The sequence below is a fragment of the Gouania willdenowi genome, chromosome 22 (genome assembly GCF_900634775.1).
Source record: "Gouania willdenowi chromosome 22, fGouWil2.1, whole genome shotgun sequence".
NCBI lineage: Eukaryota > Metazoa > Chordata > Actinopteri > Blenniiformes > Gobiesocidae > Gouania > Gouania willdenowi.
This window is the reverse complement of record NC_041065.1, coordinates 22827768-22846465: the sequence shown is the minus strand read 5'-3', so window position 1 is coordinate 22846465 and position 18698 is coordinate 22827768. Positions and strand designations below refer to the sequence as shown.

Genomic DNA, 18698 nt, shown 5'->3' with positions numbered 1-18698 from the left:
ACTGATGAACCACAAAGGCAGAGCAGCAGAAAGAGACTTTCTAAGCCTTTTCCCACGGAAAGTCTACGTTTTGCCAATCACTACCCTTTAACACCACGTGTGCGTTTTGGGGTGTTGTAGCTCCGAGGTCTGCTGTATTCTACAATATAATGTAATCCTGAGCTATTTTTGTGCTCTTGATGGGAACATCTCTTCTGTCTTTCGAGTAAGAATTAACGCTCATCTGCATTTTGAGCTTCAGCCTCTCGGTCTTCCTCTGCTACTTCATTTCTCTTCCTTTTTTTGCAGAGTGAGCTGAAAGCTGAGCCAAAGTTGCACAGGGGGAAAAGAGTGGAAGAAGAAGGGAGACTAAAAGCAAGCAGCAATTACATTATTGCATGGAAGGAAAAGGCGTTTGATCAAGAGGACAAATTGAATCACACAATTCCCCAAAAAGTACCATGTTGTTTGATAAAGTATGTCACAGAAGACATTATTCCATAAAAAAACCCCATCAAAGTGATCAATATACTTGATGCTGTTAGGTGAAGAACCGTGACTACTATACGGGAGATGTTGTTCCTGAAATTTTCACCATTAGCTCTGATATCCGGAGTTTCTGAGAAATCTATGTTTATGTATCATTCTTTTGACATGCAAAAAAATACCTAACTAGTCTTTTATTATGGTCTACTGCCAGTGGTCATTCAAATACATTAATGTATATAAGTCCTGCCTTTGTCGTATAGACCCCTATACAAATGGAAACGAGCGATAGACTTTGACTTCCTGTAGCGGAGACTAGGAGTGTGACAATATCTCGATACGGCGATATATCGTGATATTTTTTCGCACGATTGATTATCAATATGCTCGCGCTAAGTATTGTATCGATTTAAATAATATATATATATATATATATATATATATATATATATATATATATATATAATTTTTTTTTTTTTTTTTTTTTGGGGGGGGGGATTTAAGATTTATTTTATTATTTTCAAAATCTTTTCTGCTTTTCACTAACATGTGCAGGTAGCACTTCATGGAAATTTTTTGTCACTGTTTGTTGAAGGAACCAATATATTATTTACTGGAATATTACACTATAATGGTGTCACTGGTAAAATGTTGCACTAAAATAGTGTCACTGTTCATAGGACACTTTTTCAATTTATTGTCTTTCAGAGATATAAATAAAAATGTTATTTTTCACTAAATCTTTTTTTTTTGTTATGTCAGATTATCGTAGATTGATTTCTGACCAATATAACTATAATCGCAGTATCGTCATATCATGAGAAAATCGTTATCATGAGCTTTGTATCGCGTATCATATCGTATCATGAGGTACCGAGAGGTTCCCACCCCTAGCGGAAACTGTCAATCAAAGATAATGCGGAACTGTGCACGAAAACAAGGTGGCGTGTCACAACAGCAAACAAGTAAATATGATTTTGGATCTTACCTCAGAAATGTCCATCGCCAAAAGAACATAGACCTATATCAATGCAACCTGATGCAACCTTGTTATGTAGAGGCGTGGCTTCTGGTAGATTGGCAGAGGCAGGGGGAGGAAGTGGAGCGGTTTAGGTCGGGACATCGAGATGTTTCTCAGAAACTCTGGATATCAGCTTTAAGTTACGTCTAAATAATTGTTAAGTATTTAAACAGTATTTAAGTTGGTAGCAGTATTTGAAAACCTACACAATCACGGATTTTAGTCTTTCATTTCAACATCAATTAGTCAGACATTCAGTGAAGTGTCAGTCTGGAAATGCCTCATAATCATATCATGAGGAGGTGAACAGAGGTCTGTCCAGGGTTCAAGTGTCTCATGAATATTCCCAGAGTCTGGCCTCTATCCACAGAGGGACCCACCGCACTGTACCAGAGCAGGGCATGTGTGTGTGTGTGTGTGTGTGTGTGTGTGATAGAGCAGTGACAGATGAAGGCAAAGTCGTTTAAAAAGTCTTTTTGTAATTCTTGAGTGAATTCTCTTTGACAAAAAAGACGCTGATACCACGGTTCAGTGTGAAGGGTAAGGGAGGTCTTCATCAAACAGGACAAATGTGGCTCTCCTATCTAAGATCTGTCTTTCTTTTTAAACCCTGAATGTATAATAAGAGGCCTACCTCATACAACCTCTCATAAACTACTAGCTTTTCCCAAATATGATGTCACTGAACTTGTAGTGGGTTGATATTTATTAATTTACTATTGATAGAAGGTTGTACAAACTCCAGTTTCTTCAATTTAGGAATTGAACATCCTGCAGAGTTTACGGTAAGTCCAAAAACCTCCCTGAGGAATTTTACTGACAACATAACCGCTTCAAAATGTTAGGATTGTTTTTGAATGTTTTTGAATGCTCCTGTGGTTAAGTGTGTGAGGAGGGAATGGAAACACCCTGCACAGGTCACCAGTCCCATGCTGCTTGTTTAATACTACTGTTTCTTCTAATATAAAGAGTATTAATTAGAAAGGACACTTTAGTAAAGAAAATTACAATAAGTCACCTGAAAAAAGCCAACAGACGAATGTGTTGCTTTGATAAGAAGATCAAAGGCTTTAAAAACTTAAAAGCAAGCAATAAATGAGGCTAACGTCTTAGGAACACACAAAAAGAAAAGTGAATCAACGTCCACACGCAACAAGAAAACAACAAAATATACATGCATTAATGTTTCTGTTGAGCTATAACATGAATTGTGTTAATATGTATCTCTTACCTTGGTGTCCAAACTGAGGTCCTTGGGATCCATAAGGACCTAAGGAGCTACTGTGGGAGTAGGGATGTCCCTGCATCGCAGGATACAAGGGGCCGCTGGGTGAGGGGTGGGGGGACACTGGAGGTCCAGACTGTGGGGAGGCAAACTGGGAGCCAGTCTGGTTTCTCTGCATGTTGGACAGAAATCCTAAGAAGAAGAAGAAGAAGAAGAAGAAGAAGAAGAAGAAGAAGAAGAAGAAGAAGAAGAAGAAGAAGAAGAAGAAGAAGAAGAAGAAGAAGAAGAAGAAGAAGAAGAAGAAGAAGAAGAAGAAGAAGAAGAAGAAGAAGAAGAAGAAGAAGAAGAAGAAGAAGAAGAAGAAGAAGAAGAAGAAGAAGAAGAAAAAGAAGAAGAAGAAGAAGAAAACAAAAACAGAGATTCAAGTTAGCTCCTGTTTGTTAATCCAATGCAATGCACTTTATGTATATGGCTCATTATAAAACAGGGGTTCACCAAAGTGCTGTACATAAAATGGTTAAACAATCAGTAAATAACAATAAAAAAAACAAGCAGGGCGAGGAACAATTAAACACACACAAAAAACTAAACGGAGACCATATAACTTTCAAGGTGGATTAAAAGCCAAGGAGTAAAAGTGGGTTATTTTAGCCAGAATTTAAGTTAACAGTGTTCTTAACAAGCTAAATACTCTATATACAGAACATTAAAAAAATAATTTTCATAAGAGGAAACTGTTCTTTTATTGCAAGTTTTAGATTTTACATTTGCAAACAGCTTTTTCACTTTCACCACCAATTAAATGACATTTGGAGACATCCTGGCCTGAGCTTTGCTCTTTCAAGCTCTTCTGTTTTGTTTTCGAAAAACCAAAGAAAGGTCTTAAAATCCAAATGGAAAAAAGGTCACGTAATAGCCAATGAAAGAACAGCGAGGTCATATGGATGTCAGAAAGTGAGTGTGTGTATGTTATTTAGTTTTGGGTCTCGTAGATTAGTTTAGAATAGACCGGACTCTTACTTTGATAGCAAACCCCTTTGTTAAATGAGTGTGTATGTAGAGACTAATGCTGTGATGAGCTTGGAGTTTAATCAGAGTTTAAAAAGTGCAAGATAACACTTGCATAAGCCCTTATTTCTACAAAAAGATAAGAAGAAATGTGAGCAAAAGTCTGGGAGACAGAGTTCAAAATGCAGCGTTTATTCACGATACGCTCGTGAGCACATACACACAAGGGCATAGTTGTGTTTTAGAGTGTGTGGGGGGAAGATAACGCAGAAAGAGACCAATAAATGGTGCTTGTGTGCATTAGTGTGTGTGTGTGGCAGCGAAAAGGCGAAGGCCGAGACAGCCAGAGAAGCAGCGAGAGGAAAAGTGTGTGTGGGAGGGAAAGACAGTGCAACAGAGGGAAAGAGCGATTGGGGCCTGAAAGTGCTTAGGCTGCGAGTGCTAGGTTTAAGGAGCGAGGACATTATTGTAATGTTTTGCTTCTATTAGGGTAAGGGGATTCTGGGAGCGGAGCAGAAAAAATACAGTGTGTAATACCGCACTTTAAATTGCCTGGAAAATGGATGGGGAGAGAAACACTGTGCAGAAAGTGCTAAAAGCAAATAACACATTCAAGGATTTCTCTCTCTCTCTGCTTCATTCCCTGTCCTTACACATGCATAAACATACCCTTGCACACCGAGCGCACACACACACACACACACACACACACACACACACACACACACACACACACACACACACACACACACACACACACACACACACACACACACACACACACACACACACACACACACACACACACACACACACACACACACTAACAGGCACACAAAAATATGCAATATCCTGTCGGTTTTTCTGGCAAAGTGAATGAAGCTCTCAGCTGGACAGAAACAGGGACGCAGCAGAGCAAGTGAGGAAAAGTGGGGGGAAAAGCGTCATTCAAGGGATTTATGGAAATGAAGAGCACGGAGAGGCTCTTGGGGGGGCAAGCACTCGAGCAAAGTGGGGTGTGTACATTTAGAAGGGGAGCAGTGTAAAAAAAAAAGGAAAAGAAGAAGAACATTTTCTTTACCCTGCATTTATTTGCTGGACTAGATCAGTTAAATTCTTGGTTTACAAGCATCAGAGAATGACTTCATATCTCAAATGTATATCATGATTAAATCATGTGGTTAAAAACATCTCCCCCTGCCTCATTCTCTCTTAATTTTTATCATTGCCCTTTCTTTGAGACGTTAAATGTTCTTTATGAAGAGACAATGTTTTTGTTAAAATTGATTCTCAGTCTTTCCATAAAAACATGTTGTGTATTAACGGTCCCTTTGCAAAGGTGATAATACTTTCACAGATGCCTATTTATTTTTATGTTTGTTTGTCTTTTAGCAGGATTATGTCAAAAGCACTTAACAGATCTTTACCAAATTTTAACCAAAGATAGACCTTACAGACATGGAAGATTCTATTGAATTTTGGAGGCGATCTAGATCATAATACTGATTCTGGATCAGTTTTAAATCCGTATCTCTTATCATTGGTGAAATTTTAGAAATGTATATCTTGGTCCATAATTAAACTATATTTATGAAATTTAACTCATTTATCTCAGGTTGGTTGGTTATTCAAATACCCAATTGAGTGTCATCCGTATTGTGTGTGTTTTTTTTTTTTTTTTAATGGGGGTGTCCATACATGTGGACCTACTGTATCCTTAATAATGTGGAAAGCCTTTTAAGTGTGAATAACCACTGTACCATGATTGGGATCACTGATCTAACTGAGAATGTCTACAGTATAAAGAGTAGATTTGACTCTTGGTGGAGGTTTAAACTCTCAGAGTCTGAGTGCTCTTGTTGTTATTTTTGCTTCATATCTGCATGTCATGTCTACTGATTTAAGTAGTAGTGGAGAAGTGGCTAAATCTCCTGAAAACACTTTGGAACTGGTTTAACATTCCATGCAATGAACCTAACACAGACACACTCAGGGCTCATGCAAACTTCCACACAGACAGACCTTGAATCGTTCCCTCTTCAGTAACAATTGCAAAACTGTAGTAGCAAGTGTCTTTATCTAATTTGATTCTTTTTCAAGGATTCAAAGAGTCAAGACACAAAGAGCAAATTCTTTTACAGATATTGTTGAAAGGCTTTGAAAAAAAAGAAACTCGACTCAAGTTGAACGTTGTGGGATCTCAGTGGTTGTGAGATTTTTTGATTAAGAGAGAGTCCTAAGTTTGGTGGTGTGTAGCTCAGTGGGTTGAGCGCCCACCCCATGTACGGAGGCTGTAGTTCCTCACCTGCAGCCGGTCCAGGTTCGATTCCCGGCCTGGGACCCTTTGCTGCGTGTCATTCCCTGCTCTCTCTGATCCCTTTCCTGTCAAGCAACTGTCATATAAAGGCCACTAGAGCCCAAAAAAAATCCTTTAAAGAGAGAGTCCTAAGTTTTAGTAAAGTTTAAAGGGAAGAATGTCTCCTCAGAACTGCACCTGAACACATGTCAAAACTCAACTTCACTTGTTCTCCTCTCTCAGGGACGTACGATGCCTTTTAAAAAAACCAAACGATGCTTACAGTCAGGTACCAGCAGAGACATACCTCTCTCCTGGGCAATAGGTGAGCGTGTGAGTGGTGGGTGGGTTCCATCGGGTCCGTTTCCAGAGCTCTGCGGAGCAGCTGTAGAGCCTGCAGAACAACGTGAAGTTAGGCAAGAAGATTCCAGAATTCCTGATATATTTAAGGGTCATCATTCCACCATGTAGATAGGAAAAGTAGATAAATCCAACCACGGTGCTCCACAGAACGCCACAGGAAGTCATTCCTGCCTGTGGCAATCAAACTGTATAATTCATCACTGTAACCTCATAACTTGATTGTTGTAAATATCTAAATCATATTTGTATTATTTTTGTAAATATATGCATCATATTTGAATATAATTTGTATATTTATATTATTATTAGTATTATCTATCGTACTTTATTTTCAACTACTGCAGTGTGTGTGTTTCTGATCCCTATTTTTAACAGTCTTTTACTTAATTATACACTTATTTATTGTTTATTCTTTCGTTCATCTTTGTTAACGTTTTTATTCCTTTAGTTGTGATTTTTTTTTTCAGTGGCTGTAAATTTCCCCCTGGGATTAATAAAGGAATTCTGATTCTGAAAAGTGGTTAGATAGATGTGTTTTTTTTTTTTTAATCATTTTTTAAATTTCATTTTAAATTCATTTTAATCTTTTCATAATATGTAATATGAAAGTGTGATATGTTATCATTTAGCTACATTTTTCATTGTATATTTCCTTTATTTTTGTTTACTTTTAGGGTGACATTTGAACATTTAGTCCAGGGACCACAGATGAAAAATAGCCTTCTGGCTAAATCTGTCACATGGACATTATCGCACACTGTCCCTGTTGAATAAATCAATAAATAAATAACTGTGCAATAACGAATCACTCTTATATTTATTTCACTGTCTCTAGTTTGTCTTGGTGTTAAACTAAAGGTTCCTTCTTTGAGATGAGGCTGCCCAGACACACCCAGAGCTCAGCACAATCACCATACATGAAGTTGTTTGTGATTCACTATTAGCTAAATGACAAATGCACTTCCAGGGGACATATCAAGTCATCGGAGCCTGCGCTACTTCCTTGTGTAAGCATTAAAAGCAGAGTGATCCTCTGCTGAGAAGCAAAGCCATTTGAGGGGCATTGATTGGGTGGGTGTGCAGGTCTTTGAGCTGCGTCTGTTCCATTGAAATCCAATAGTGAGTTGAAGGTCTGATTAGGACAATGGCAGACAGAGACTGTGGCGAATTGATTCGGCCCAGAAGACGGAGGGAGACGGCAAATTAACCTTTTATCTTTGGATTCAGAGCAGAGAAAATAAAAGACAAACAGATAACCAGTATGTTTTATTGTTTTTTTTCCAAACTGCACCACTTACACTTTCCTTTGAGTAGAGTGCCCAATTTAGTGTTTAAATATGATTTAAGTAACGAGTGCAGATGCAATGGAAAAGCAGGGATGATTGTCAAATTTCACTTTTACAATTATAGTGTTGCCTTGATGGCCATAAGGGATGATGCCTAAAGTAATACATTACTCTGGATGATCCATTATGAAGAACAGTTCAGGGTGTTGCATTAACATAAATTGGCAGCAACACTGTTCTTAAAATTCACAATAAATAAAAAACTAATAACACAGGAAGCACTTCACATTATTCAATCATTCAGTAAAACGTGTTGAGGTTGTGTGTGTGTGTGCATGTGTGTGTGTGTGGAATGTGTCTGTCCACGGCAGCAGTAATACATGACTGGAGGTGACACACTCTCCACATAAACAAACCCAATTAAGTCAACATAATTGCTTTGCATAAAACTGCATAAACAACATTTCCATTCACCAGCCACCGCCTACGCACGGGCAAACGCACACACACAAACCCATGCAGACCCGCCAGTAATTGCACAAACAAGTGTAAATAAACACACTTGAACAAATAAATAAATGCACATTAAAACACAAAGCTCATAGGTAGTTGTGCTGGACTCGTCAAAAACACACAAGCGCGCGCACACACTAAACACACGGCACACCTTCAAAGAGAGAATATTCGATTAGTTACTCTGTCACCTCGTACCTAGAGGGAATGGGAATAGGGTGTGTGTGTGTGTGTGTGTGTGTGTGTGTGTGTGTGTAAACACTGGAGCAACTACCAGATAACACTGGGAACACAGGTTATGTGCTTTTAGAAAAAGCTACACTGAGCATCATTATTCTGCAACTGTAAAAGTAACCCAAGAAAAACACTTTTTAAAAAAGACTTTCTAAATGTTTTTGGTGATGGTTGTTGAATTTTTATGTTATGAATTTATTGATTCTTTTCCACATGCACTGATCAAAGCCCGGGGGGGTGGGGTGGGTGTACTGGAGTCTATTCTAGTCCATACACGCTGAAACAGAGGAATTTCACAAACACTGGGATGAAATCCTAACTTTCTTTTACAAAAATGGTCAAAATTTCTATCTTATGTATAGATATTGAAAAATGACACTCATACCTAGCAAAGATGAAGCGGGAAAAGGGTGGAGTGGGTATTTTATCACACACAGGTTTTGCACCAATGATGATCAAAATCCTGGCCAAAGTATAAGTTAATCAACAATTTTATGTAACTTTTTATTTTGTTGGTATTTTTACGGATAAAACATGGATGGCTTCTGTAAAAAACTATCATTATACAGTATATCAATCAACTGATATAGTCAACATCGTCACCTCACAGACATTTGTCACAATTTGGGATCTTATGAATGAAAAGTCCCTATGTATTGCAGAGTAATTATGATCATTTTTAGTTTGCATGTCCAGGGTTGTGAGTTCGATTCCTGGTCTGTGAGGTTTTATTTAGCCTAATAGGTTGTAATAAATATGTGTTATTTCCCCTTGTTTATGTTTAGTGGGTCTCGGCTTCTCTCTGCATGGTTTTACAACTGTATCTGTTCCCACTCAACGTTCTTGAAGCCAAAATACGGCGCTTAGAGATGCTTCCATCTTGCAAATTTGATGTAAGTTGGAATCAGAGTTTGCACTAGGGCTGAACGATTTTGGAAAATAATCTAATTGTGATTTTTTTTCCTCATTATTGCGATTGCGATTTAATACGCGATTATTTTTTCAAGGGCCTGTATTTTTCAATGAACACAAAGTAATAAATCAATCTGTTTCATAATAAACAATTTCAGATTTATTTAAACTAAATAATTATATAATATAAAATTTAAAGCACAGATTCTAACAATTAAACAAAGAAATCTGTGGCTTTCTTCAACATATCTAAATAACTTCACATTTCATGTGGACTGCACGTAATCCAAAAGTAATCCAAAAGTAATCAGTTACATTACTTTAATATAGTGATGATTAGAGTAAGTTACTGATTCCATTGTTTAACAGGTAACTTGTAATTGTAGTGTATTACTTTTTAAAAGTAACCATCCCAACCCTGCTTATAACATAGCTTACACTTCCCTGACACCATTAGGCCCAGCAGTGGCTGTACAATGTTAAATCATTCATAATACAAAACTCTATTACAATGTTGAACTACTTCAGTAATCTAATGATGAAGTCAAACAAATACAACATGGATAAGTTGGTATATAATAATTATGCAATTTTTTTAAACAACATCCTTCCTCTGCCAATGACACATATTTTACAACAAACATTTGATCACAATGAGGGTTACATACAAATAAAACCAGGATTTCGTCCACTGTTTTGGTTTTGTCATGAATTTGTTGTCAACCTTGGGGAGTTAACCCATTAGCCATTATGCATAGCTTCACAAAGACAGATCCAGAACAAAATCAGAATAAAGATTATTTACTGAGAAGTAGGAATGTAACGATTAGTCGTAAGGCAGTTAAAAATCGACTCATAGGTATCACGATTGACATCGATACTTTGAAAATTTAATCGCAGTATATTTATCCCTTCTCTTGTCCAGCAGTGTACCGGCGGGCGGAATCTGCTACTATTTTCTTTCTGGCCGCCTTCTACTCTTACATGTTAATCTTACATGTTAATAAATGATTCCTATAAATAAATATTTGTAATATTACGTGAATATCTGTAATAGTCACGTTTTTCTATTAGCTCTGTCTGCTAGCATAGCATCTCTTCTTCACTGCTAGATTAGCTGCATGTCAACCGACCACTGGGTTACCAGCGCCCTCTGCTGGTCCAAACAAATATCTGACGTAAATCAGCGCAATGACGGGTTTTTTTTTTAAAGTCCAATTGTTAAGGCACAAAATACATTTTCAGTTGCACTTTTAAAAAGAAAAAGAACTATTATGTAGTTTTGCATTGTTTACTATAGAACCAGAATTTAAATTAATAGGCTTCTTCTTCATTTGTATCATCCCTTTATTTATTTCATTCAAGATTTATTTTTAGTTAAATTGCATTGTTTTGAATAGTTTATCAAGGGATTCTTTTGACAATGAAAAATAAAAGGAAAATAATACATACAGGTATTTTCTAGTTTTTTTCCCAAAAAAAAATAAAGGAATATTTTTCAGTCATCATTTGACTACAGTCCCATTTTGTGAAATAAATCGTGAGAGAATCGTATCGTGAACCCAGTATCGTGAATCGAATCGTATCGGGAGTTGAGTGAATCGTTACATCCCTACTGAGAAGGAATGAAAGAGGAGGTAGCTCTGCAAAGACGTCAACAAAAACCAGCAAATGATAAAGTTTGGCTTTGTGAATGTTTTTTGTTGGTTTCTTTAGAGGCTTTCATTTTTTAAATGAAGATGGCAAAAATACTGTATAAGCATATGCCAGACCCCCTCAATGGGAGTTTTTCTTTAACAAAACCCAAGAATCTCCTGAACTTTTATCATCTTAAAAAAATCAATAGGGATGAAAAAAGTTTGGCATTCCTGACTCAGAGCACTAAGACGATGAGAATAGAGTTGCACTCATCTCAGACATTGTGCAACTACGACAAGCCACATCAAGTAGAGAAGAGTGGGCGTGGCTATTAACAGGAACTACAAGACATAAATCTGAAATCAAGGCATTTTAAAGCGTATACTCAGACACAGACATGTATTGAATGTGCAATGATTCAGCTTCAGGGAAGAGTTCTGGGATGATTAGCAGGAGGATCCTACACTCTGCAACTCTGAAAGCTGAACACAGGGAAAAAAGTCCGTGCGTGCTTGTATGAATGTGTGTGTGTATTGTAAGAATACAGGTTGCTATTTGGATACATGCTTATGAGTGTAAATTTGATGTGTTTGTGTGTTAAAGCATGAATGAAGACAAAAAAACACAGAACAATAAGCAAAAGAAAGTAAACAAAGATGAGCGATAGTGTAGTAGTGCCTGAGGCTTCTTTCTCTCTCTCCATTAAAAAAAAAAAAATTGTCTGCCAACCAATTACTGTCCCAACAAAAGGCCTACCTCGCATCTTCTCCTCCCCTTGCTGTAATTTTTAACAAGACGCCATTAAATAATTACACCCGTATAAAACAAACACTGTCTGCAGTGAGTAGTGGCAATTTTAATCCACACCATTAATAATTCATATGCTGAATCTTTGACGTGCAGTACTTCTTGTTGTGCTCCTGAGCACGCCACGCAAGCTAAATGTCAGTAGGAAGTTGACTAAATACTTTTACCTGTTTACTAAAGGAAAAGTAAAAGTGATAAAATGATATAGGAATGAATGCCTGTGCCGATCGTCATCATCTTTATATATGTTTATACGCTGCTTGTCTGATTGTTGATGTGTTTTGTGTTTGACAGTACATTGGTTTCATTCTGATTAGATCGCCTCATGTACTTCACACAAGATTTGAAACGTTTAGATTGTTTTCCAGTGTGAGTGTAAAGTGGCTCATCCAATGATATTTATAATATTCCTTGCTACACTGGCATGTTTTTGATGTGTCATACACATACACACATTATGTGAGTTATTCATGTGTTTGTATTTTACTTTTCGTTTCATCAATCTCCATTTATGACGACACACATAATTCTGATTGTATGTGGACGTCACACAATCACAATGGAGTTATAATGACTCTTGAATGATGCTTGAATGAAACACTGAATTGCACAAGTCTTGGGGCCTTAAGGTCCATAAGTTTAAATTAATTCATCCCTTTGTTGATTTTCCAAAACACTTGTTCCTTGTGGGGGTCTGCTGGTGCCTATCTCAAGTTTACAACATCAATCATTCTTCATTAGCTCTGCCTTCTTTCTTTGATTCTCTTCTTCATTTTTCCTAATTTTCTTCACATTGTCTTTAGAATCTTTTTTGTTTTTTTAATAGACAACACAGCCTTGTGTCTTAGAGGTACCTTTGAACATGCCTCCAGTTGTTATTACAATATTAGATATTATGCATCACAGCATCCAAAACCTATGGTCACCTACATTATGTACACACAGGACCTGCTACAGATCACTTAGGGCAGTGGTTCCCAACCTTTTTTGGATCGTGAGCGCATTTTAGTATCAAGAATTTCCAAAAGGTTTTTTTCTAGAATTAGTGATCGAAAAAGTTAGTCGAAAAAGTTAGTTTTCGATCATGTGTGTTATACTGTATTACAAATACAGAATAGCCAGGATTAGTGACAAGTTAAGCCAGCTCAGAATTTATTTGAACTAGAATTATATTTGGCAAAATATAGTTGTTTAAGATTGTTTTTAATTTGAAATATAATATTAATTTAAAAATTAGTAATTATTGGTTGTCGTTTTTAATCGATTACAACACATTTCAGGTAACTCCACACGGGGTCCCAACCCCAAGGTTGAAAAACACTGGTTTAGGGTGATAGGAATGAACAAGAAAGAGGCCAGAAGTCCTCGTAAGGACACAGAGATAATATAGTGATTCCAAGGTGGAGTAGCGACGGCAGATTCAAACCAATGTTGTTGCATCACTACCAGCCCATGAAAGGGGTAAAATTCCTGAGCATATTTAGTACTTGTCATGGCTTTACACTCATGATGAACATTATCTGACTAAACCTCTAGTGGTTTACATTATCTTTTGATATAAGTTGCTAATAAAGTTTACTACAGGTACCTTTTCATTCATTAGAAATGTGTTGAATTTCTCACATACCGTACATCTACTCTGAATTGAAACCATGAACAAACAACGACAAATTAAGTTGGTATTACTGTGTGATATGTGAACTGACTGAATTCCTAAGAGTCTGTCAAAGGACGCTTGACCTGGACAAAATGTAAATAACCGATCCTGATTATCAGGATTGATCTGATAATCTTGGCAACACAAAGTTCTAAAGAAGGTTCAGAAGGATTTCTAGAAACGAGGGTTCCTAAAATGGGAACGCTCTTTGGAACGCAGCTGCAGAGACAAACACCTGCAATTTCTTGTTTTTTAAAAAGCTATTTAGCAAACATATTTATTCAGTTCATAGCATTTTTTTGTGGAGATAATGCTCTGCGCTAAAAACTCAATAGACATTTTAATTTGTTTCTTCTTACAGGGACTGTCGAGGCAACCCTGAATCCCGTTTGAAAAGAGGGAGTGAAGGCTTTGAAGCTTTTTTTCATCAGGGTTTCAAACATAAATGCTGGTGAAGTTCAAAGCGGAGCGAGAGCACTTGTGGCCATATTTTTGTTTTGTTTCTGGGCACTGAAAACATTAAGCTCAGCAGCAGCTGTTTATAGTGTGTGTGTGTGTGTGTGTGTGTGTGTGTGTGTGTGTGCGTGTGTGCGCGCGCTAAGGAAAATGAAGGCCCACCTTTTCAGTTTTTTGAATAATTATTACCCAAATGAAAGAGAGACGTTGGGTGTGAACCAGTGAAGCAGAAATAACACAAACACATATTCACTAAGACGTGCAGTCGTCACAATCCTTTGAAGTCTCTTCCTAAACACTTATAATAACAAACACTATTTTCACAAATACAGGCTGCATAAGGCAGGAAGTGCAGTTTTTGCCAAAAGTATTGCTAAACTGTTGGGAGCGCTAATAAACTGGCATAGAATACAAAGGAAGAGCTGCTTCAGCACGATCTCTTAATGCAACCCTTAGGCCATAAATGTACACACACCTGCACCACATACACACACATGCAAAGGTAATATTCTCTTCTTGCTGCATCTTTAGGCTGAAGAGCCAAATAAACAACAGACTCCAATAATTGGAGCTTAGATCTCGATGGGCGAGTGTCAATGCCTCTCCAAGCCAAGGGCTAATGCCAGTAAACTCTCCCAGTTGGGGATGAACACAGGCCTACGATGGCTCACAAAACAAGCGTCTTCCCAAGATCCTCTTTACCTCCAACGCTGAGTAGCAACTGTAAGTAAAGCAAAACTGCAGCTCAAGCTAAAAAACACTGAGCATGATGCGGGGGAGAGAGCAATGGAGTGAAAGAGAAGCAAGAAAATGGGTTGGGGAGGGAAAATAATTGCTCACTGTGCACCGGTTAGGGTTTCCAGTCAGACTGAGTTAGAATGGGATTTCTCTAAATGGCTAACGCAGCAGGCATGTGCTGTTTCTTTTTCCTTTTACCAATTTTGTCCGACAGTGTGCTTTGTGAATAAAATGCCTGCGGGGAGGGCATTTTTGCTGTTCACTTCGAAGGCGAGCAGTCAACAGGAGGAGGGAGGCCGCGGAATGTGGGCGAAAGGAAAACAAGAAGAGTGGGTCATGTTAGCAGTGGTAGAGAGAGATGATAAAGTATGTGGATGGGATAAAGAGGAGGAAAAAAAGAGGTTGAAGTGAAAGAAGAATAGAATAGGAGGAAAAGGATGGGTGGAACAGAGGCAGCAACAAGGATGGAAAAGTCAGTCTCTGTGGGAGGCCTGAACAGCAGCAAAGCTCTGAGCAAAGACAGCAGAGACAAACAGATGAGGAGGAAACGGTGGCGACGCAGAAACGTGCGGCACAAGAGGGAAACATAAGAAAAAAAATAGGCACGATAAAAATAATGACAGAACGGAGAAAGGACAGGGACAGCCAGAGGCAGTGTTCCCACCATGCAGCCGCTCAGGGAGTGGCGACAGGAAAACTCGCCCCGCTCGAAAAACCCCACACTGGAAAACACACGCGCAGAAACTCCCCACCCTAACGTTGTCCTAACTTTCACCACAAGCAAAGCAAAAATTAAAGTTTTGGTTGGTGGTGGTTTTTTTTACTGCAATGGTTTTACATATTTCTGCTCGGGAAGAAGTCTCACTAAGGATTAGGATCTAACCTAAAGATGTACCGGATTTCTTCTAGGCATTATGTTTTACCACTGGATGGACCTCAGGGTGGAAGATGAGTGTCCCAACATCAAACACCCTCAATCAAAAAGCACAAATAAATCCTTTAGAAGATTATTTGGTAAATTTCTTTCAAAATAAAATGTTCATTAATGCTAATAAAAGATCAAAGTTATGATAATTGCTGCAAAGAAGTGGAACAAACTGAACCCAAGTTAATGTTAATGTTAATGTTCTCACTGATTTTTAAACTGTCGCACTTTTTAATCATGTAAAGCACATTGAATTGCCTTGCGTATGAAATGCGCTATACAAATACATTTGCCTTGCCTAATTCTGAGCACATTATTATTTTTAATGACCTTAGTTTCTGGATTACCTTACAAAGACATCCCATCATAACTTCATCAACGTTGAATCAATTCAACAGTTTTTTATTAAATCTCTCCTATGTGGTGACACAGTTTCACAGAATTGCCCAATATCTATATCATATATATACATATATATATATCAGTGATGGGCAACTCTATCACAGCGGGGGTCACAAAAAATGTGAATAAAAATTATGATAGCATTTAGAATAAATATGTTATGAGCATTAATATGGGGGGAAGGTTTTTTTTTTTGTGTTTTTCGAGTCATTATGTGTGTTTTTGTTATTTTTGTGTATTTTTCTGTAATTTTCTGCATTTATGTTGTCGATTTGTGCATTTTTGGGGTCACTTTCTGTATTTTTGTTGTTGTTTTCTGTATTTTCCTGTAATTTTGTGTAACAATTGTCTTTTTAGCTATTCTGTAATGTTTATTAATTTATTTTGTCATTTTGTTTGTTTAAGTGGTTGTTGTGTCGATCTTTGTTGTCATTTTGTGTATTTTTGGAATTTTTTGTGTTTTGTGTACTTTGTGCATTTTGCTGTTGATTTGTGTGCTTTGGGAGTTATTTTGTCTATTATACTGGGCTTTATATTCCTTCTAACTTCTTGAAATACAATTATTGGGGATTTGTTTTGGGGGCCACACAAAAAAGTAAAGGGCCACATGTAACCCCTGGGCCGCCAGTTGCCTATATCTGATCTATATGAATAAATCTATATTGAAAAAGGAGAGTTTTTTTTTTTTTTTTTAATAATTGCTAGTTCATTTAAAAACTACAATAACAGTGTAAATGAGTCTCAAGAAAATATTAAGATGTGTTTTTATTTTATTACATAGAAAAACCCAATTAATTCAAGCCACGAGGAAGGCTTGTAGGGTTGTGAAAAGGATAAGAGCAGATATTGGGCAGTTTGATGAGGATTGGTAGGGAAGGAGCCTCCAGCTAACAGACTGGACAGGTCTGGCCTTCTCGCCCACCCTCTATCTCTACCTCCTTAGCATCCCTCGCTACTTCACTTGCCCTGACCTCTCTGTCCTTTTCCGGGCCCCGGAAGCTCTTGAAGCGAAGCGCAGATAAACAGCTTAAACTCTCCCGAGCGCTCGCCTGCAAGCTCCAATCACTTCTTCACAAGGGAATAAAAATGCTGAGGAGGGGTGAAGGAATGTGAGCGTGAGGGAGCAGAGGAGAGCGGAGGAGGAAAGGCAAGTGGTCATTGAAAACTGGACCTCGGAGATGATGGATGGAAAAAAGTGAAGGAAACCTAAAGGAAGAGAGAAGTGATCTTCTGTAAAATCCCACAATGTGTAGAGATGTTGCGTTTGAAGTCGCACATGTAGGGCCTCAGATTTTCTGTGATCCCGGATATAACAGGTTGAAAAAATGATTCACGTTCTGTAACGAAAAAATCAATCTGACCCATTTTTTTTTTTTCTCTCTCTCTCTCTCTCGCTCTCTCTCTCGGGCCCAAACATGACCTGGAAATGCCTCACATGCATGTTAATATCACACATTTACATGCTATTTTTACAATAAATAATAAATATGTCCACCCAGAACATAAATCTCTCGCAACGTGTAACGGTTCGTCTAGTGATTATCCTGTGATTGAAAATTAATGCAGAGTTTCATCTGAAGTGTGTTTTTAAGGTGTTGTCATGTCTGTATTCAAATCTGAAAAGGTACAAAGACAAGTTTAGCTGTCGGTTTATTAGTTGAACTGGTGGTGATTGATAAGCGGATATCTACATCTTTAACTTGCTAGGCATGACAAACCTTTAGGAATAATCTCTTCAGCTCCAATGACTTAACTAATTTAAAGACTGTTTAGCCAACATTTTAGGAGTTTAGGAGTTTGGTGCTCTTTGGCTTGGGGTTTGTGATGGCAGCATAACAGTGATGGAAACGTTTACCTGCAGCATCCCAGAAGTCTCATGGCATGAACAAAATATTCTGCTGATGCTCTGAATTGCTTTGGAGACACTTGGAAGAGGTGCGTAAATGAGAGTCGTAATGTGTGTGTGTGTATGTGAGGTGTAGGAATAGGAGGGAGAGGTTAGTGGTTGAGCAATGTGATTTCTGCTCTACTGTCACAAATCTAGCGCAACAGGAAAATCAATTTGGCCCTGTGTGTGCCTTTTTGGCTGTGGGAGAGAATCCAAATAGCAAGACGAGTCTCGGATAATGTTACAGTGTATTGGATTTGCTTCATGGAGAGACGGAGAAAGAAAGAGGAAGAGAGAGGGAAAAAGGATGGAGTGAGAGAGGAGCGGCAAAGAAATGAGAGTCACAGACGGGCCGCCGAAATACAGACAAGATAGATTTGTGCAAGTGTATGGATGGATGTATGGAATCTGTCAATTTTTCCATTCTCCCGTGCCGTCTGTACACAAACACACACAAATATACCACTCATCCATATAGGAGTGACATAGAAGAACGACCATATTCTTTAAAAATCAAGCCATGACTTTTCGGTTCCACCGAGTAAAACAAATGAAATTGTGCATGTAAAATCATAATCTACGTTGAATTGTCTTTGAAACGATATATCACACGATTATGTTCCGATAAATTAAGAAATTACCAGAAAAGGGAGTGGGTCCCCATCCCCCCCTTTCAAAAAGGTCTCCTAGAGGGTGTTGACATCCGCTCATAGAATATCAATGTGAAATTACAGCCCGATTCAACGTGCATTATTGGAGGAGTAGTCGTTTAAAAAAAATGGGGTCCCCTGGAGCCCCCGAGGCACATACAGAGTAATGGGCCCCAATCACATATTGGTATGTGTCAATGATTTGGTACCACCA

General features: G+C 38.0%; 1 protein-coding gene across 8 annotated transcripts in view; it reads right to left on the bottom strand.

The window, feature by feature from the left end:
* Positions 1-18698, bottom strand: part of arid1b (AT-rich interactive domain 1B) — a 230419-nt gene that overhangs the window by 51741 nt on the left and 159980 nt on the right. For all 8 annotated transcript variants that reach the window (XM_028438181.1, XM_028438183.1, XM_028438185.1 and 5 more), the window contains 2 exons: positions 6323-6409; positions 2718-2903 (listed from right to left, as the gene is read on the bottom strand). In XM_028438181.1, the coding sequence (XP_028293982.1) occupies positions 2718-2903; positions 6323-6409 (273 nt within the window). The remainder of the gene's footprint in view (positions 1-2717; positions 2904-6322; positions 6410-18698) is intronic.